This window comes from Echinops telfairi, unplaced genomic scaffold, assembly GCF_000313985.2.
Source record: "Echinops telfairi isolate 266 unplaced genomic scaffold, ASM31398v2 ScPeMD7_19;HRSCAF=73, whole genome shotgun sequence".
In the NCBI taxonomy this organism is placed as follows: Eukaryota; Metazoa; Chordata; class Mammalia; order Afrosoricida; family Tenrecidae; genus Echinops; species Echinops telfairi.
The window spans coordinates 1,188,411-1,208,058 of record NW_022103916.1 but is presented as its reverse complement, the minus strand read 5'-3'; the positions used below and the strand labels follow the sequence as shown (position 1 = coordinate 1,208,058).

The 19,648-nt window shown below is 38.5% G+C and overlaps 1 protein-coding gene across 1 annotated transcript in view; it reads right to left on the bottom strand.

The window, feature by feature from the left end:
* The window catches only part of HUWE1 (HECT, UBA and WWE domain containing E3 ubiquitin protein ligase 1), a 155,401-nt gene that overhangs the window by 51,311 nt on the left and 84,442 nt on the right, over positions 1–19,648 (bottom strand). The window contains exons 31-45 of the mRNA XM_045288269.1: positions 17,806–18,022; positions 17,210–17,332; positions 16,568–16,805; positions 15,977–16,207; positions 14,255–14,377; positions 13,893–13,988; positions 12,022–12,291; positions 10,885–11,037; positions 8,205–8,332; positions 7,935–8,016; positions 6,938–7,114; positions 6,456–6,615; positions 5,658–6,016; positions 1,717–1,912; positions 377–544 (exon numbers count right to left, since the gene is read on the bottom strand). Of these exons, the coding sequence (XP_045144204.1) occupies positions 377–544; positions 1,717–1,912; positions 5,658–6,016; positions 6,456–6,615; positions 6,938–7,114; positions 7,935–8,016; positions 8,205–8,332; positions 10,885–11,037; positions 12,022–12,291; positions 13,893–13,988; positions 14,255–14,377; positions 15,977–16,207; positions 16,568–16,805; positions 17,210–17,332; positions 17,806–18,022 (2,721 nt within the window). The remainder of the gene's footprint in view (positions 1–376; positions 545–1,716; positions 1,913–5,657; positions 6,017–6,455; positions 6,616–6,937; positions 7,115–7,934; positions 8,017–8,204; positions 8,333–10,884; positions 11,038–12,021; positions 12,292–13,892; positions 13,989–14,254; positions 14,378–15,976; positions 16,208–16,567; positions 16,806–17,209; positions 17,333–17,805; positions 18,023–19,648) is intronic.

Here is a 19,648-nt window from a genome sequence, read left to right as displayed (position 1 = left end):
CATATAAATATATTTGCATATGTACATGTCTTTATCTAGACCTCTATAAATGCCCTTTGCCTCCCAGCTCTTTCCTCTATTTCCCTTGATTCTCTCCTCCTGTCCCACTACCATGCTCAGTCCCTACCAAGAAAAAAAATCACTTATTTTAAGAAGCTTTCTTCTTGTCACCCTTCCCAGTTAAGTGCTTTCTCCCAGGAAACCATTCCACATGCATCTAACATACTTTATGATTATTAGCTTCTTCAGAGAAGTACACTGCATGTCTTATTCATTTTGATTCATGGTGTTTGGGTGAATAGTGAGGGAGCACCTAGGCAAAGACACTTCTCTCTCAGTGGCTAGGCCTCTTGAGGTGGATTAGCTAGCTACCTACCTTCTTCTGGAGCATGGTACGCAGCTAGAGCATTCAACATATCATAAATCACTTCTTTGATAGTATCAGGAATGACAGGCAAAGGTGAGGGCTTCAAAGGAGTTGTCTTCACCAACTGTACAGCATTAGGGCCTTTAATTCGAAGATTCTCAAATTCATCATCTGAAGCTAAGCCAAAGTGAAGGGGAGAAAGTCAGTCAATAATGAACCAAGGCTTAAATTTAGTTACTGACAAAGACTCAGAAGAGTGCTTGTGTAATGTACAAGTTAGAAATACGGTATCATTACCAACAAATGTTAAAGTAGCCTATTAGAAAATCTAGCTTTTAGCGTCTTTAAGCTTTAATACAACAAAGAGCAGAAAGAGTATAGATTTGTTCTATTACTAGATCATAGCAAATGATCTCAATAAATCTTTTTTTTTTCATTTACAAAAATTCAATGGTTTTGATGACTGAGACTCAAAATTCAAACCCAAATTCAAGTTGACTCTAACTCACAGTGACTCTATAAGACATGGTAATGCCAATTTGGGTTCAGAGGTTTTCCATATTTATGGGACTAGAGTCTTATCTTTCATTTCATGTGAAAATGACCCAACACTGGGTCAGGGAAGTAGCTACGGCTCCAAAAATTAAGCCCTCCCCAACTTTTTATTGAACAAACAAACAAACAAACAAACAAACAAAAACCACAAGTAACAGAAACTCAATTTTTCCAAGCAATGACACTCCCTTCCTCTCTCCCTCTCTCAGGGTCTTGGCTGCAATGAATATACTTTGGTACCTTATACATTTACCTATTCTTTTATCTCCTTGTATGTAGCACATTTTCCCCCTTTTGTGTCATTAATGTTTTTGAGGTTTATACGCACCGTCTTTCAGTATTTCCAATATTTTGTTTTCTACCACAAACATTTTAGGATTGGAAAAAATACTTACATATGACAATATATATTTCCCATTTTATCACATTCATTTGTCCCTCGATTTATCACATTGCTTACAACCCATTAACATTACAGAAATCCTGGTAAGCCACCAAATCAAGCCCCTTGAAGGCAAGAACACGACTAAATGATTCTTTTGGCAGCAATTATACCACAGCGATTATATCTAGAAGTATGTACAGAATGGACACAACTGACCAACTAATTAATAGTTTAAGGAGGTTTTACAAGTTACAGATTTCACAGAAAATCTTTGGAGTTAAGGGACTTCCAAAGTTGATGAAAAATTTTCATTATATTTTAATTCATTTTTTTCATGGATTTTTTAAAACCCTTTCACAATAAGCCATAGACTGCAGTATATCAGAGAGGAGAAGCAATTGAATCCTACCAGTTCCTGATCCGCGTGGGGCTGGAAGAGCAATGCGGATACAGCAGTTGGCGACCTCTGTGAAAATGTCTGGATTGCGACATGCAGCTGGCCCAAGGACACGAAGGATGTAGTTTATCTCTCGAGAGCCAAGGCTGCCAGATACAACACCAGAGGTAGTGCTACCAGCTCCACTTGTAGCTGCTGAGCGAACCACCTAACAAAGAGAGAAACACTGCTAATTAATCCCTTTCTAAAAGCATAATTACCATCAAGGAAGAGTTAACCAAGAACTAAATTGATAAGAAACCAAGTTCTGCTTCAAGTCAGTGGATCAAAGTTTAGAAATTTTGAAAGTTATACTTAGTCTTTTAATCCAATCCTTTCCAATTAAAAAAAATGTAGACAATAAAAAAGCTTAAGCATTCACCTTAACATATCACTATTAACAATTAGATTAGAATGTACATGTTCATTTTCCAGACCATTTATCATCCATTCAGATTTATATAGCCTTCACATTTAAAGTGCTAGTCCATAGCTGTCCCAAACCTTTTGCCATTTGAAATTAGAATGGTTAAAACCCTAAAAATATGTAGCATCGATACCCACACAGTTTTCTTTATGCCACAGATTATCATAGCCACAGGAGATATCAAACGATTCAGTCTGCTTTAGTACCAAAATGGCATAGAAACTAGAATGCTTTTGTTCCGATAAAACTACTTGTCAATCATGGAAATATAGGAAAGTATAAGTAAGTCCAGTGCATAATCCACTCCTTTGTGAACTATATGCTGGCAAATAAATATCTTCCAGAATTTAATAATCTTCTTACCAAATCGTTCATGTTATTTAAATAAACACAATAACCTGTATCTTGCTTATTTAGCTACCATTATAAGGTAACTTTAATCTTTTAAAAATATATAGGAACACTGTAATTTTACTATAAGGAATGTGCCATAATTTATTATCCTGTTTTCAACTGCTGAATATTTATCTCTAGTTTGTTGGTATCACAAGCAATTCTACAGCGAACATTCTGGCATAATTGACTTTAGTAATCAGATAAACCCTTAGCTACTGAATTTCTCGGTCAAAGTATATCTTAAACTGACTATCAAATTGCCTTCCAATGTGGCTGCACATATTTCCACTCCTACCAAAATTAAGAGTATGCCTGGTTCTCCACACCCGTACCTGCAATGGATATTATATCAAGTATCTCTATTTTGCCGCCTTGAAATATTAATACTGCCAATGCTTCCTCTGTCCCCTGTGCCACCAAATACAAGACTAGAAAGTCTCTCATTCAGCAAGGATATCTCTTCCTAGTATTTTTAAGGAATAGATACTTTTTTGGGGTTTAAACTCAATTAAATACAAGGGGGTAACCACCAAAACAAAGCAACCCAGAATCCCCCCCCCCACCAAGCTATGCATTTTACTTTTTCTACAAAACAACTGCATCACACCTTCAAAGTATTCTCCATTATACTTAATAATGCGATTCCATTCTTGGAAACATTTTTCAAGCTCATCTGCTTGAATGGCTGACAGCACCTCCCTAGTCCTTGTCCTGTCATGTCCCTCTGTATTTGTAAAAATAAAAAGCAGTCGCACTGTTTTTCACCAAACACTGGCACACCGAGTTGGCTGCATGAGGAGGTGTATTGTAAGGGTGGCAAAACCAGTCCCTTGTCTGCCACAAATCAGGCCTTTTGTTTGTTGCACATGGTTTCACACTCTTCAAAATCTCTAAATAGAAAGCCTGATTAGCAGTCTGATCTGGTGGAACGAACTGCACTACGAGTCAACATTTTTGTCTGCTCAGGATGTTGACAGATTCGCAGGAGGTTTGTCATCAATCAATATATTTCACCTTTTTTAAAATGAGGAAACCACTCGTACACTTGAGTTTTCCCCATAGTACTGTCCTTGTAAGCTGTGTTCAACTTAACAACAGTATGAGGCATGTTTTCCCAAGCAGGAAACAAAATTTCATAGCCATACATTGTCCTCTTAAATCAGCCATCGCAAAAAATGAGGTTCGAGCAAAACAGGTTTTCTGAAAAAAGTCGCTGAGACCAGAGAAAACCTTCCCAGGAACGCCACTGGGTGCATTAACTCAAGAGTGAGCTGGTAGACTTAACGGTTCTCAGCCTTTGGGGGAGTCAAAAGACCCTTTCACAGGAATCGCCGATTCATAACAGTAGCAAAATTACCGTAATGAAGTAGCAAAGAAAATTTTATGGTTGGGGGTCAACACAACATGAGGAACTGTATTAAAGGGTCGCAGCATTAGGAATATTGAGAACTGCTGTGCCAGATGCTCGCCGAACTGGAAAAACATGTACTATGAAAGCTCCACACTGTCCAGTGACAATTCTGGTTTTTTTTAGGGGGGGTACCTCCTCACAAAGCTGTTACTCCTCTGTTAGGCTGTCACACCATCTTACATTTTACATGATGCCTCTAACAGTTCTTCTCGACTTTGCACAGTAATAGGTTGGGGGAAGAACTGTCTGAAGAATCTGAGATATACATATGGTAGTTTAATTAGTAACATTTCTAATTTTAAGTCAAACAAATTAAAAAAAATGTTTCCATGTTTGGATCCAATTGTTAGGAATATCTAAGGAAACCCATTATTAAACATTGACCAAAAAAATTAGCAACATTTAGAAATGTGGAAAACAATATCCTAAGAGGGGAAAATGGAGGTAACATCCTGTTAACATTCACAAGATGACTGCTGGCAATTCTTAGGAAAGAAAATTTTATAAATAAGTAAGGAGGAATAGCTTTACAAGTAAGACATTTGCACATCCCACATCCTCATGCATTGAAAAACAAGCTCTTTGGTGAAGGCCTGAGTACTCTAATGAATGAATGATGTGTTCAAGGCATGAACCTGCCCTCACTAATTTTTGGTTTGGTCTAAGGTTATCAGAGAGTAGAAAGTATATTTTTGGGGTTCACTTAATAGGATAATGTACTAACCATACTTAAGAAATATCCTAGAATATAGCCAGAAAATATTTTTGGGTGAGTTAATGGTATAGTCAATTCTCATTGCTTATGGATTCAATTTTTTGTGGATTCACCTACTTCCTTAAATTTATTATCCCCTAATCAACATTCACAGAGCTTTTGTGGTCATTTAAGACATATATGCCCAGACAGGGAAAAAAAAAGTTCAGTCACCTGATCACAACCTGCCACACACTCCTAGCTGTGGTGCTTCTGTCTCAGTTCTCATACTATTAATAAGCAGACTTTTCATGTCCTATTGAATACTGAAGGAGCCATGAGAGGAGCACTGTGTCTTGACTCATGTATCTGACTAGGAGAGTATGCAAACGACTGTTCTAGTTGGTTCTCATAAACAGATTCTTACTGCAAACGGTAAGGTTGTGGAAGCAGCTGCAAGCAGTGTTTCCCTGGTAGAAATTTAAACAACGGTATGGGCCGAGATACGAAACTCTCAAAGTTATGAGAAATTCAAGTGTGGGAATAGCAAACTTGTCTGGGAACACTGCCAGTATTTAGTACATAAATAATAAAGCACGGCGGGCTGTCAAGCTGCTGCAGTTTTGTACCGTCTGTGTCTATTTTGTGCTGCAGCCCTGTATTGTCTCTGAGTCTGTGTGTCAGGGTGTCTATTCGCTTTCCATGTTCATTCTCTGCTCAAGAAACCGCGGCATCAAGTACACGTTATATTTTTGTGTTTTGTTAGTGGCTTTGCTATTTTAAATGGATCCCATGTGTAATTTTGAAGTGCTGTATGGCGTTCCTAAGTACAAGGCGGCCATGAAGTGCACTAAGGAGAAAAAAAATGTGCACTACATAAACTTTGCTTAAGCAAAAGTTATAATGCTGAGTTTACTGTTAATGAATAAATAGTATATGTTACAAGTGTTTTAAAAGAGGAAGATATTGACACCAACATGACTCACCTTTTCCATGGTATGACGAAGGGTACAGGGATCTTCAATAATGTGTCTTAAGAGAAGGGTGACTAGAGGAGTAAACCCATTGAAGCCTGAGCTCTGGGTCAAATTCAAGATCATGCGGGTGCTCTTCAGTTCTGCAAACATCATGGCATATTTGTGGTCCCGGGTAAGTCTCAAGCAGAGGCGAAGAGTGGCATGCAAAGTATCTGGGTCCACAGGGACTCCCAGCATGCTCACACAGGCCCGGATTAAAACGGTCACCATATCCTCTGTCAGTCCTTGGATTAGGATCTCTGCAATTTTGTTTTCTTCCAGGCTGGTCTCCTTCTCTGTACTTGTACTCTCCAGGGCCAAGGGAACATCTACGAAAGATAAATAATTGAGTTTGGGTGGTTTAACTTATATTTTCATTCTCAATCACTTTCTCCTTTGCTAAAGCACTTGGGTGCTATTAAGAAAAACAGAACATTAATTTTAAGGTCTGAAGAAAGACTTTGAATCTCTAAGCATACTAATTTGAAAAAACTTACTCATACCTCAAGCCATTAAGGTACCAAATCAAAACTAAATCTGCTGCTGCATCCATTTTGATTCATGGAGACTCATGTGCTACAGAATAGAACTGCTGCATAGAGTTTTCTCGGATATACTATATATAGAATCAGATTCTCAAGATTTTCTCCTGCGGCATTATTGTGTGAGGGTCAAACTGCTGACCTTTACGATAACAGACATTCGGAAAATCAGCTATGCCCCTAGGGACCAGACCTAAAGGGAATGATTCAAATGTAAAATCCATACCACAGGCTTTATTTTCTTTACGTTTTATGTCCATTTCTTTGCTTTCTTCCAGTGTCTTCTCTAGTTCCTGCCCATTACTATTTTTTGAATTTTTATTTAGTCGTGGTACTCTGAGGAGAGTTAGCATGACTGGGCGTCTGTTCCCTGTTTCCTCATTAACCTATGAAGTCAAGCAGATAAGACTTCTTTAAAAAAAAAAAGAACTAGGGGAAGAGGGAAGAAGAGGAAGCACTGTTCAAGCAAAATGTACTAACATGAAGGGAGACAGGCAATTTATGCTGCCTTTATTACTTACAGAGAGATAACATCAAATTCCCAGAAGGAAACTGACATATACAAAATTCCACAGTGAAGCATAAAATTTCCAATAGTGTAGATACCACTGAAAACCGCAACTCTGGGAGGAACACTGTTGATCAAACATTTAAAATTACATTCCCTTTATAAAGCTTATTAAAGTGGTTTAACTTATATTTTAATACCTGCACCATTGTAGTGAACTGGACAGTGTATCTTCTTCGGCCTGCAGTGAATCGGACACTTGTCTCTCCAGATTTCCAGGCAGAATCAATAGTGCTGTTGTTGCTTGCACTATAACTACACCAACGTCCAGAGCGGTCATCAAACCAGCGCCAGTTGTTGCTGTTGGACTGTAGGTACTAAAATAAAAGATGCAAAGTTCAAAGTTACTTTGTATTTCCGACCAGGCTTAGTCTTTAGAAGAAATAAGTAATGTCATCAGTGTTCATGGATGAGGCAGAATATAACAAATATACTGGGCGTTTAATAAATTTTGAGAACTGAGACAAATTTTTACCCATTTAAATTCCCTAATTTTAGCTCCTCTCAAGGCAAAAAAATCTTGTCTACATCCCCAAACTACATTTTTCCTGCCATCCTTTTTTAATGGCAAGCATTTCCTATCACAGACAAACATTCATTATAGGTATACTGGAACAAAAATGTTGCTTCTAAGAAGGTACTGAGATAATGTGGCACGTAACAACCATAATATAAGAAACACTTGGCTTTGGAGGAGTTAATGCATACCGAGTCCTTCATTTAATAGAAGAGGCATTCCTACTCTGGAGAAAGTTATCATTTAACTTCCAGGGTAAGGTTGTGGGCCTTTCGGTTATTAGCTCCACAGAAACAAACCAAACTAATTGCCATCAAGTCAATGCCGACTCAAAGCAATTCTATAGGGCAGAGTAGAATTGCCCTTGTGGGTTTCCTGAGAAACTCTTTATAAGAGTAAAAAGCCCAGTTCTTTTCCAGCAGAGCAGCTGGGGGCTCCAAACTGCTGACCTTGAGGATAGCAGCTCAATGTACAAACACTATGCCATCAGAAAAAAATGATAAAACTAATTCCCTGTTCAGAAGACCTAGCCACCAAGGTTCTTAAGAGAAGGATACCTTAGCATTCTTCGCTACAATCTAGTATCCTATTCTGGTCTATCATTGCCTCTAAGTACGTACCTTAGTCATTTGGGATCTCCTTTTTGAGGAGATGGCTGTTTTTTCATAAAAATCAATCAGGAGCAACACTGGGGTGATCCATCTAAAAAGGAGAAAAATTGGTTCTGTGCAAGCCAGAGAACAGCACAAATCTTAGCTTCATCAAGTACTGACAAGCTTCAAAGAACAAGAAAACCTGAGATTTGTCACAGATATTTCCCCAATTTAAGCAGTAAACTCTAGGGGCCACATCCCATTGAACTGAAAATAGGGTAGATACAAGTGACTTACTTTGGGGTCTGTACCTCCTTTTGCTCTTTGGCAGCCTGTAGACAGGGCTGAACTACTTCCAAGAGTTTGATTAGGACGTTAAGGATGCCACTAGATTCAACAACCCAAGCACAAGGTAGCTTCAACTCCTATTGATTAATCAAAGAGGATTTAAAAAAGAAATAAAATACCAATGTCTACTCAGTATAACAAATTGACACAGCATAGGTAACATAAGGTAACAGAATTAGTACCGTATATACTGGTGTATAAGACGAGTTTTCCACCATATTTGTAATGCTGTTTTAGTGGTAAAAATAGGTGCCTCAGCTGATATTTGGGTTGGCTTATGCTCAAGTATATATGGTATATAAGAGAATTAGATGAATTCAAGTTCCACATCTACCACTAACCAGCTGTGTAATCTACGAGGTAAAATGATTTTAAATCTTGTATTTCTTATCTAAGGAATTTCAATAAAATATTTTCAATGTCCACGATGTTTGTGATAATTATCTCAGGGTACATATAGATTCAGTGTGGCTCAACATATTATTACATGCTAAATAAAGAAGAAGTTAGCAATCAGCATAATCAGGGATGGTCATTTAGGGTGTAGTCTCTATAATGAAGTTGTTAAAACTTTTAATTTTTCTTACCATAGTGAATGATGGGGGAAGTGCGGAGTGGAGACCCAAAACCCATTAGCAGGCCACTGGAGATCCCCTTGCAGAGGGGTCTCGGGGAGGAGACGAACCAGTCAGGGGGCGACGTAGCAATGATGAAAAACACAACTTTCCTCTAGTTCCTAAATGCTTCCTCCCCGCCCCGACTATCATGACACGAATTCTACCTTGCAAGTCTGGCTAGACCAGAGGATGTACACTGGTACAGATAGGCACTGGAAATACAGGGAATCCCGGGCGGATGATCCCTGCGGGACCAGTGGTGGGAGTGGCGATACTGGGAGGGTAGAGGGAGAGTGGGTGGGAAAGAGGGAACCGATTACAAGGAACTATATGTGACCTCCTCCCTGGGGGACGGACAACAGAAAAGTGGGTGAAGGGAGACGTCGGATAGGGCAAGATATGAAAAAATATCAATTTATAAATTATCAAGGGCTCATGAGGGAGGGGGGAGCGGAGAGGGAGGGGAAAAATGAGGACCTAAAGCTTAAGTGGAGAAGAAATGTTTTGAGAATGATGAGGGCAATGAATGCACAAATGCGCTTTACACAATTGATGTATGTATGGGTTGTGGTAAGAGTCGTATGAGCCCCTAACAAAATGATTAAAAAAAAAAACTTTTGATTTTTATAGAGAACTTATCAAACTACACTGAAGAAAAAGGAAACACTTTCTTCTTTAATGCAATATTAAACAAATAAAATATTCAAAACAGCAAACATTATGTATTTGACATGGGAAAATATTCATGATGTTATTGGGAATAAAGAAAACTTTCAATATAGCCTCATGTTACTAGCAGAAAGTTATCGGTATTTCTTTTTTACTGCAGTAAAATATACAAAATTTAAAATTTGCCATTTTAACTACTTTTAAGTGTACAAGTCAGTTATATTGTCAGCTTTATGTTGAGCATCCACCACCATCATCTATTTGTAAGACCTTTCATCACTCCAAAACTGAAAGTGTGAAGCCACTGCACAATTAATTCCAGATTCTCAAAGCCTCTGTTGACCTCTGCTCTATAGTTATAACTCAGAATTTGGATTTTGTTTCAGACCATTCCAATAAAGCAAATAGTGTAATAAAGTTAGTCATATTTTTTTGTTTCTCAATTCATACAATATTCTATGCTGCATGAATGATGTTAAGTGATTTTGTGAGTTTAGGAAGAGCTTGTGAGCAATTAGAGAAGGATATCTTCTCAAAGTGGTAATTAATTAAAAGGAATCTTAAGGCTTTGGGGTAGACGGTATTTGCTTATGTTTAAGAGAAAGTAAAAAAAATCACATGCACACTATACTATAGTCTTTAATGTGTACAAAAGCATCATGCAATTTTGAAATATTGTAAAAATTACCAAAATGTGACACAGACATAGAGCGAGCACACATCCCGTTGGGAAAATAGAACTGAGAAAAAAACCTGGTTAATGGCAGGGTTGATATAAGGCTTCAAATATTAAAAGCCAGTAGTAACATACTTCACTTCAAACAGACCTGCATGTGAAACATGTAGCAGCCCGCTTTCAAAAAGATTTACAGTATTGGAACCCAAGGGGGTTTGGGTCTTTGGTGCTACAGAATTGCTACACAATAGCAGTGGTGTTTTTTTTTTTTTTAACCCCAGCACTTGGGAGTCAATTACTCAGCACTGTATTTCTGGTATTAGCTGCTGGGTTGACAAAAACATTTCAGGACCAAACTATAAATACCCTGTACCCCAAAGCCTTATGATTCCTTTTAATCAATAACCACTTTGAGAAGATATCCTCCAATTACTCAGAAGTGAACCAGAAACTTTCTAAATTCAAAAATCGCTTATATCATCCATGCAGCATAGAATATTTTGTAATTAATCAAGCATATTTTAACCCAACAAAAACTATCGTGCTTATGAAATGCAGGGAACATGCTTACATTATTCTGCATCTTCTTCATTATCTCATTTGCTTAAGTATTAAGTAATTATTTGATGAATGAGAAGACCTAAAAGCCACACATCATTTACCTTACCTCAAAAAGAAGCGTTAAAAGTAATATCCTAGTAGCCAAATTAGAAGCCTGGGGCAGGGTGGCCATCTGACTGATCCATTCTGACACAGTTTTAGTGTCGCTTGTTGTCAAAGGAAGAGCAGCTTTGATTAATACATCAGCAGCTTCCCATACCTAGAACAAAAAAATGGCAAAATCAAGTAGGACAAGATATGGTCAAAATATTCTAAATTTAAAAAATTATTTTATTGGGGGCTCTTACACTCCATATATCAGTTGTATCAAGTATATTTGTACATCTGTTGTACCCACCATTTTCTAAATATTTACTTTCTTTTTGACCTGCTGCCAGTTCTCCGGTGACCGCTTGATAAATTATAAATGATTACTTTCATATTTTACACCAACCGCCATCTCCCTTCACCCACTTTTCTGTTGCTCATTCCCCTCGTGTGTGTGTGTGTGTGTGTGTGTGTGCGTGTGTGTAATTCAATAATTTTAAACACTACCATCACCCAATAGAATTAAAACACAACAAAAATCTGAATGTTTTATCTTTGGGTGTGGCTTTTGGGGGAAATTGATTTTTTATACTTCTTCTATAATATTATATTAATCAGTAACATAAGGATGAAAAATGCTGTCTTAAAAAGGAGGTAGGGCAAGCTATTGAGGTTTGATAAATTGTATACATTATTAAACACAAAAAGTTAGGATCTGAAATGTCAGCCTCCACCCTAACTCTCAAGAAAGTTTTTTTAAAAAGACATAAATTTAGAGGGAAATGTTTTTCATAAAAATAGGCATATTTGTGACGAATCTAAGGATGATTAAAAAAAAGTGTGCTTAATACAGTTGAATGATGGTTAGAAGATTTGTCAGAGACCCCCAATAAAATGATCAATAAACAAAAATATAAAAGAAAGCTCCTTCTTACAAAGTCCTTAAAGATATTTTGGGGAGTAGGTATAGTCACGGTTCCAGGAAATTTCAAGCAAGACCTAGATTATCAGCTCTTAAGAATTCAAAGAGAGAACACATTTATAAGGACTTCAATGCAAAAATTTTTCAGGAACCAAATTTGATTGACAATAAGATACTTCAAATGAAAATAAAACACTTCAAATGATTTTCTCTTTGGGTCCCTGGAGAGCTTACTTGATTGACCACTTGCTTTAGAATCATATCACGATAGTCAGCTCCATTACGCTTGATGGCTGTCATAATCAGATCACACACTCGGTAAACAGTGTCTGGCAGTTCATCAAGAAGGTGGAAGCAGCCAGGCAACATGGTATCTGTGAAAGTGTGAAGCTCATCTTGCTCTAATGGGTCAGCATCCTGAAACTTCTCTAGACATTTAGCCTCTTCCTCTTCTTGCTTTTCACGAGCTTTCCTTTCCTCCTCTTCCTTCCGGCAAGCAATTTCCTAGAGACAGATAAAGGAAGATACCATAAGGGGGGAGTTGAAAGAGGAAAAGTAAAGGAGACCCTTAAGAAGGCATTAGTCGAGTCACTACTCACTCACATCAATCACCACTCACTCACATCACTCACTCACTCACTCACTCACTCACTCACTGACATCACTGCCAAACTCCACTCACTCACTGACATCACTGACTCAGGTGGGTACTTGTTGAGAGGATGCCGTCTGTACCCGGTTCCTGGACAATTTTTCCTTCTGGTCGATTTTCCCGCTGGGGTTGGGGCGGGCCAGGAATGAAAGGAACTGCCAAACTAGGGAAGCCTTCCAACTCACTCGCTGCCATTGAATGAGCCTTCATGACTCAGGGCAACCCCACAGGGCAAAGTAGAATGACCCTGTGAATTTCAGAGACTGCTACTCTTTACAGGAGTGGAAAGCCTCATCCTTCTCCCTTGGGATTGCTGCTGGTTTCAAACTGCGACCTGGCTGTTAGCAGGATCTTTGGAGAAAGGTAATTCGTTGTAGTATGGCCGGATCAATACCAGGCCAGCTTCTAGTAGCAAGTGACCTTGAACCTCCCCCCACCAGAGCTGGCTAATGGCCCGCTTTCTTCTCGGCCCACCGACTCACTCACTCACGCACGCCCATCACATCACTCACTCACTGACATCACTGACTCAATCCACTCACTCATCCATCACTGACATCACTCAGACATTCATTCACATCACTCACTCACACCACTCATTCACTGACACCACTCACATCACTGACATCACATCACTCTCCACTCACACTCACTCACTCAGTCACTCCACTCACTCACTCACATCACTGACTCACTCCACTTACTCACTGACATCACTGAGTCACTCACATCACTGAGTCACTCACATCACTGACTCATGTGGGTCAACAAAAAAAAAGGCATTAGTCTAATATGTCAAAAACTATGAGGCAGCAGCCATATAAATCAAGGGAAGACTGAGCAGGCAGAGGAAGGGCACCTCCAACACTCCACCGCACTGCCACTTTATTTGCAGCATTCTTTACAACTTCCAACATAATGATCTAGACCAAGGGTCCTCAAACTTTTTAAATGGGGCCAGTTCACTGTTCCTCAGACCCGTTGGAGGGCTGCCCTACAGTTTAAAAAAAACTATGAACAAATTCCTGTGCACACTGCACATATCTTGTTTTTAAGTAAAAAACAAGATGGGGCAAAAACATCTGGTGGCCTGGATAAATATCCTCGGCGGGCTGCATGTGGTCCACGGGCAGTAGTTTGAGGACCCCTGATCTAGGCATTTTCCTCTAGTCTCTGCCAGTACAACATATTAGAGTTATGGATAAATAGAAATACATAGCCAAGATTGGCTTGAAGTATACTATCATATATATTTAGATTCTCTTATCTACAAAAATTAATGTTTCATCTATCTCACCAAATGCTTCAGGGCAATACAAATTAAATCAATAATGTACAGTTGGGATGAAGACATACTTCCATTTCTTTTTCTAGATTTTAATCCCATCAATTACTTTGCAGTAGCAGTAGTAGAATGTTCATAACCCTTTTGGATACCATGTTTCCTATTTACCTCAGGTGATTCCGCCCTTTGATCCATTGGGATATCCTGTCCAAGAGACATAGCAATTGCTCTCATCATCTGGTCTTCTTCTGACATGCTCAGATCCTACAGAGCAACAACAGAAAATCCAGCAACCACACTCACCCAAATCAAAGAAACCCAATGAGGTCCCCCAATAAACAAGGAAACAGAAGAATGGAGAGGGGTTTTGAATGCTGGTCTCTAAGGCCAAACCCTACTTGGCTTACACCTTACTAAAGGAAAAAAGCCAAAACAAAAGTTACAATATTTAGGAAGGATGAGATGGGGGATATGCTAGTAGCGAAACCAAAGTTCTGGAAAATTAGAGCCCTGGGCTTGAACCAACTCACCCGAACAACCCCTCCCATGATTGGAGGAGGGTGGGTTAGAAGGTACTCTGTAGCCTGCTCCATGGTGCTCGTGTTCAACAGGGCTTCCATGGCATGTTCTCTTGTGAAGCCCATGTCCATGAGCTGCAAAAAAGGATGTAGGACCTCAAGATATTAGGAATACAAAAGCAATGAATCAAGAAAGGAGCATTCTCAATAATGGAAACGCACGTCTTTCGAACTTCATATGTGAACCAAAGTATTTATAAACTAATTAAGTTGCATGAATACTCGTCAAATTGCCCTTTTTGCTTGGTGCTTCCACAGCATTCAAATGTTAGATCTACACATTGCGGAAATGTAAAACGCGATTCTCAATCCTATTAACTAAAACATATTGAATAGATGGTTATTACAATTAGTTACTTTAACCCATTGAGATATTTTTTCTATAAAACAAACTGGCACTAATAAAAGAATCTAAAAAGTTGACCCAAAAATTCTACGGTTAACACATAATCTGATTTGCACACAGCTTTATTTATTTTTTAAAAACATTTTATTAGGCGCTCATAAAACTCACAATCACTAATACAGTGAACCCTCGTTTATCGCGGTTAATCGGTTCTAGACCCTACCGTGATAAAGGAAATTCCGCGAAGTAGGATTCCTTATTTGTAAATAAAATATTTTCGTAGTTAGAGCATAGAGGACATGAAAAAACACCCTTTAGTCACCATTACACTCGTATTACCCAATTTATTAAACGAAAAAGGGGAAATACAGTAAAACATTTTGGACATCACAATTATCATTTATTATTTATTATATTATTTATGGCATCAAGCGTGTACAGTATGAGCCAATCAGTGGCAGTAATGACAGAGCATGCGCTGTTACACAAAAACCGCGATAGAGTGAAGCCGCGGAAGTCGAAGCGCGAAGTGGCGAGGGTTCACTGTACATCAATTGTGTCAAGGACATTTGTATATTCATTGCCCTCATCATTCTCTAAACATTTGCTCTCCACTTAAGCCCCTGGCATCAGCTCATTTGTCCCCCTCCCTCCCCGCTCCCCTCTTCCTTAAAACCATAGCTTTATAACATCAAAGAGATGAAATATGCAGCAATAAAAAACGAGCTTAGTTAGCTATAAAAAGTCTTTTCTTAAATGACAGCAGCATATAGTCCTGCATGTTATATAATGGTAACTATGTAAAACGTAGGAGATTAAAATACTTTATAAAAAAAATTTATGTGGTGAAATAATGAATGCCCTCCTTTTATATTCTGCTGTTTTCCAAACTTCCTACAGGAAGTATTTATTAATATAAAAATTGTGGAAGTACCTATCAAACTGTTGAAAATGATACGAACATTCTGTACATGACAAAGCTTTCAGAAAGCTCTTGTTGAAGAATATAATTTCCTAACATTATCCTTCCTCTACAGCTAAGATAGACTAGCAGTTTTTTCCAAAGAACGTGGCAGCAACAGCCTCCTGAGCATACGAAGGAAAATGAAACAGCAGGCTTGGGAAAACAAAAATCTTTCACCTGTGTATAGACTTGATACTACTGGAGTATAGTATCTGAGAGGGGAAGTAAATTTAAAGATATCTCTTGGAAAGCACCAAGAGTTTGGTGGACCAAATATTTAACAAGGTTTGAACCTGAAAAACCAACAAGTGTCATACTCCTTTAGATATAATATCAGTCCTTCAGTGTGAGGTCAACAATGTACCTGTTGCAGTTGTTGCTGGTTGACTTGGGGATCCCGGCGTGAGCCACCTTCTTCTTGTCCTGCTTCATCATCTCCTCGAGAACCTTCCTTCTCTTTGCTCAGTCTCTCTCGAATCACAGGTTCTCCTCGAAGAATGTGGCACAAAATGGCCAGCATGGATTCAGCCATTCGCCCTCCATACACCTTCAGGGGTTTCCGATTCCAAAGATTCTTGATGCAAGTAAAGGCTGCCTATAAATTATTTGAAAAGTCGCATGAAGATATTTTTGCTCCAATTCCAAGCCCCCTGGGACACTCCAAGAATAACAACAACAACTAAAAAAAGCCTCGATGAAACCCATTATCCTAAGGAAGACCCTGAAGGGACAAAGGAATCACAGAGAAAGGACGTTCAACTAAACTTGGAAAAACCAATCTGAACTTTACATTTCAAGTATTTTCACCATGAAAAATTCTTAGATGGTGTCGATCCCTGTAAGGTAGTCCTAATCTGATAAGATGTATGAACCAATCAAGTTATCTCATTAAGGAAGTAAAAAGTCATTACGAGAAAAACTTGGTTCTAAAATGTTGAATAAGTAGAATACGTACTTTCTGAGTTACCACAAGGAAACGTAGGGCACTGAATTGTGGAAAGTTCTGGGCACCTCCAGGCAATTTGGCAGGCAGCGAATGTGGAGATTCAAGCACCGTGGTAGGATTCACCATTTTCTCCACCAGCATTAGCCAGGCATCTAAGAATTCTCCTGTACCATCAGGTAATTCTGAATGTTCCAACCCCTCAGAAACTGGAACTTTGCCTCCCATGGACAGCGCCCAATTAAAAGTTCTAAATTAAATGAGAAGTTATGGAGAGAGAGTATTGATATTTCAGATAAAGGATTCCTTGTATTAGAAATATTACTTTCACTCTTCCAAAAATTAATTAGCTTTATTTTTAATGTCTTTTTCCTAAAGCGAGTGAAACTTGGCTTTGCATCAAACATGAAAATACATTATCACATTCAGTAAAACAACAGAAAAAGACAAAGTCTATTAGAAAAATATGTAACAGGAAAATGAAGAAAGGCAGAGACCCTTGCAAACTTCTTTAGGACAGGATGAATCCCACCCTCCAAGGATGATAAAAACGAACATGGCAAGTTCCAAGGATATGTGACTTGAAAAATGGTGAACTGCTAAGGCACAGAGAAAAGGTCTATTCCAGCGAAGGAATAGGAACTTGATTCTTACTCAAAGAGAGCATTGTGGCCTCCAGAGCAGAGAAATTTCTGCAGCATGAGGTGGTAAGGATACTTCCGCTCATCAAACAGCATTGGGGATGTGAAACCAACTGAACAGATGAAGAATGTCAGTCTACAAGAGAAAAAAAAGGCAAAAACATAAGCTTCTTTTAAGTTAAGAAGCAATGGGAAATGCATGCAAAGGCCAAAAGGCTACAATTCCCAACTACTCTCTCAAATTACTGCCAGATAGTGACTCAAATGGACCCTATAAATAGAAGTGCCTTCTTCTAGTTTAGAAGACCTTAAATCATTATAGGGACAGACAGGCTCATCTTTCTCCAGTAGTGACTGGTGGGCTTGGTAACTGATCTTGTGGCTAGCAGCTCAACAAGTAACCAACTAGGCCACTAGGGCTCTTTAAAATTTCTAAAGAACGTATTTTATTGAAATGTGGCTTGACTGCAAATAATTTAAAATTTCTACATTCTAGATAAGGTATATCCAAAGTAAGTATTTTATATTGCATTTGGGCTACAAATTTAAAATAAACAAAGGACCTCAAAAACCTTCACTTCAGTATTTCCTGTATCAAGTAAAACCTACCTAAAACGGGGTGTAGGTGTATATGGTGGTGGCTGCCAAGATAAGCCTTTTGTGAGAAGCTTAGTGAGAGCTGAGGCTGTTGATCGTGCAGCGGGTGTCGGTGCTGTAGTAGTGCTGGCAGCATGATGGCTCCTTCTCTGACGGACAGGAGACCCCACACAAAGTTTAACAAGGAGTCCAAAGAGCTCAGCAAGTGCTCGGCCTAATCTAGAAGAAGCTGAAACATAGAAGTGACAATAACATTATATAAGTATTCTCAAGTGGTTCACTACAATAGACAGACACATCATTTAATATATTTTTATAATTGAGATAGTCCAGAGGAAGCAAATTTTGAAGGTATACATGGGTCAGGATCCAATATATGTAAATGTGTAAAGAATATTAAGTACAAACTCACACTATTATTATTGGAGGGGGTTTAACTGAAGCCATCTTTAAGAAACCAATACAGTACTAGTCATAAGTGCTATTTGAGCCTCTACTCAAATCTTACCTCAGTAACAAGAATGGTATGCTCTAATAAGTTGGCACTGTATGATACTTACCTTCCTAACACTATCGCCACAGACAAAATGGGAATATAAACAAATGTGGTGAAGAAAGCGGATGGTGCCCAGCTATTAAAGACATAGTGTATGGGGTCTTAAAGGCTTGAAGTTAAACAAGCAGCCATCTAGCAGAAAAGCAACAAGTCCACATGGAAGAAGCATACCATCCTGGGAAATCATGAGGTGTCAACAGGAATAGATATCAGAAGAGCAAAAAAAAAAAAAAAAAGCAATCAAATTGATGTGAAGGAGTGTGGACAAAATAGAGACCCCAAACTATCTGTAAGATAGCCTGTCTCTCACAGAAGGGATGTTAAGTCCAGGGTACAGTATAACATTGATGAACCATATAACTATCCTCTAGTTCTTTAATATTTCCTCTCCTTACTATTATAGTTTTTGTTTTACTTCATTAATCTTGTTAGACATGAGTATGTTCATTTGTATAATCATGATGGTTTGATGCATGAAAGCCAAGATAGATAATTCTTCAGAAACAGTAATGGAAATAATGATTCACTGAGGATACAGGAGGGGTGGGGGTGGGAAATGGGGAACGGATAGCAGTGATGACGGTATAACCTCACTCAAGGGAAACAATGAACAGAATTGTAGTTGAATGGATATATATTGTATGGTGTAAGGTATGGGAAACAACAATAATAATTATGTGTAACATAACAACAAGTGTCCTGGGGAGGGGAAGCAGGAGCTAAAGGGGAGCTGATACCAAGGAGTTCAAGGAAATGTTTTGAAACTGATGGCGGCAACAATTGTACAATTATACTTGATCTGATTAAATTATGAATAGTCACAACATCTTAAGAGCTCCCAATAAAATGAATAATATGAAAAAGTATTATGTCAGTACTAGTTAATGAAATCATGTTAACTGGATTAGTTATTAAAAATGCTTCCAAAGAAATTTTAAAATAAGTTTAATAACTTAAACAACAAAAAAGTAATATATGCAAGGAGTTTCAAAGTTTATAGAAAAGTAGAATTATAAGATACATTATCATTTCATTCACTGCCATTCTGATAGTGACCCCCTGTGGGTTTCTTAAATGAAGTGTTAAAGGGAATAAAAAGTTCAGTCTTTCTCACGCAGAGCAGCTGGTTGTTTTGAAGTGCTGGCCATGCAGACTGCAGCCCACCACACAACCACTAAACCATAACTCACTGCCATCAATGTTGGCTACTGGTACATTCTCTGGTCTAGCCAGGTTTGTAAGGTAGAACTGGGATCGTGATAGTGGGAGAGGAGGAAGCATTTAAGAACTAGAGGAAAG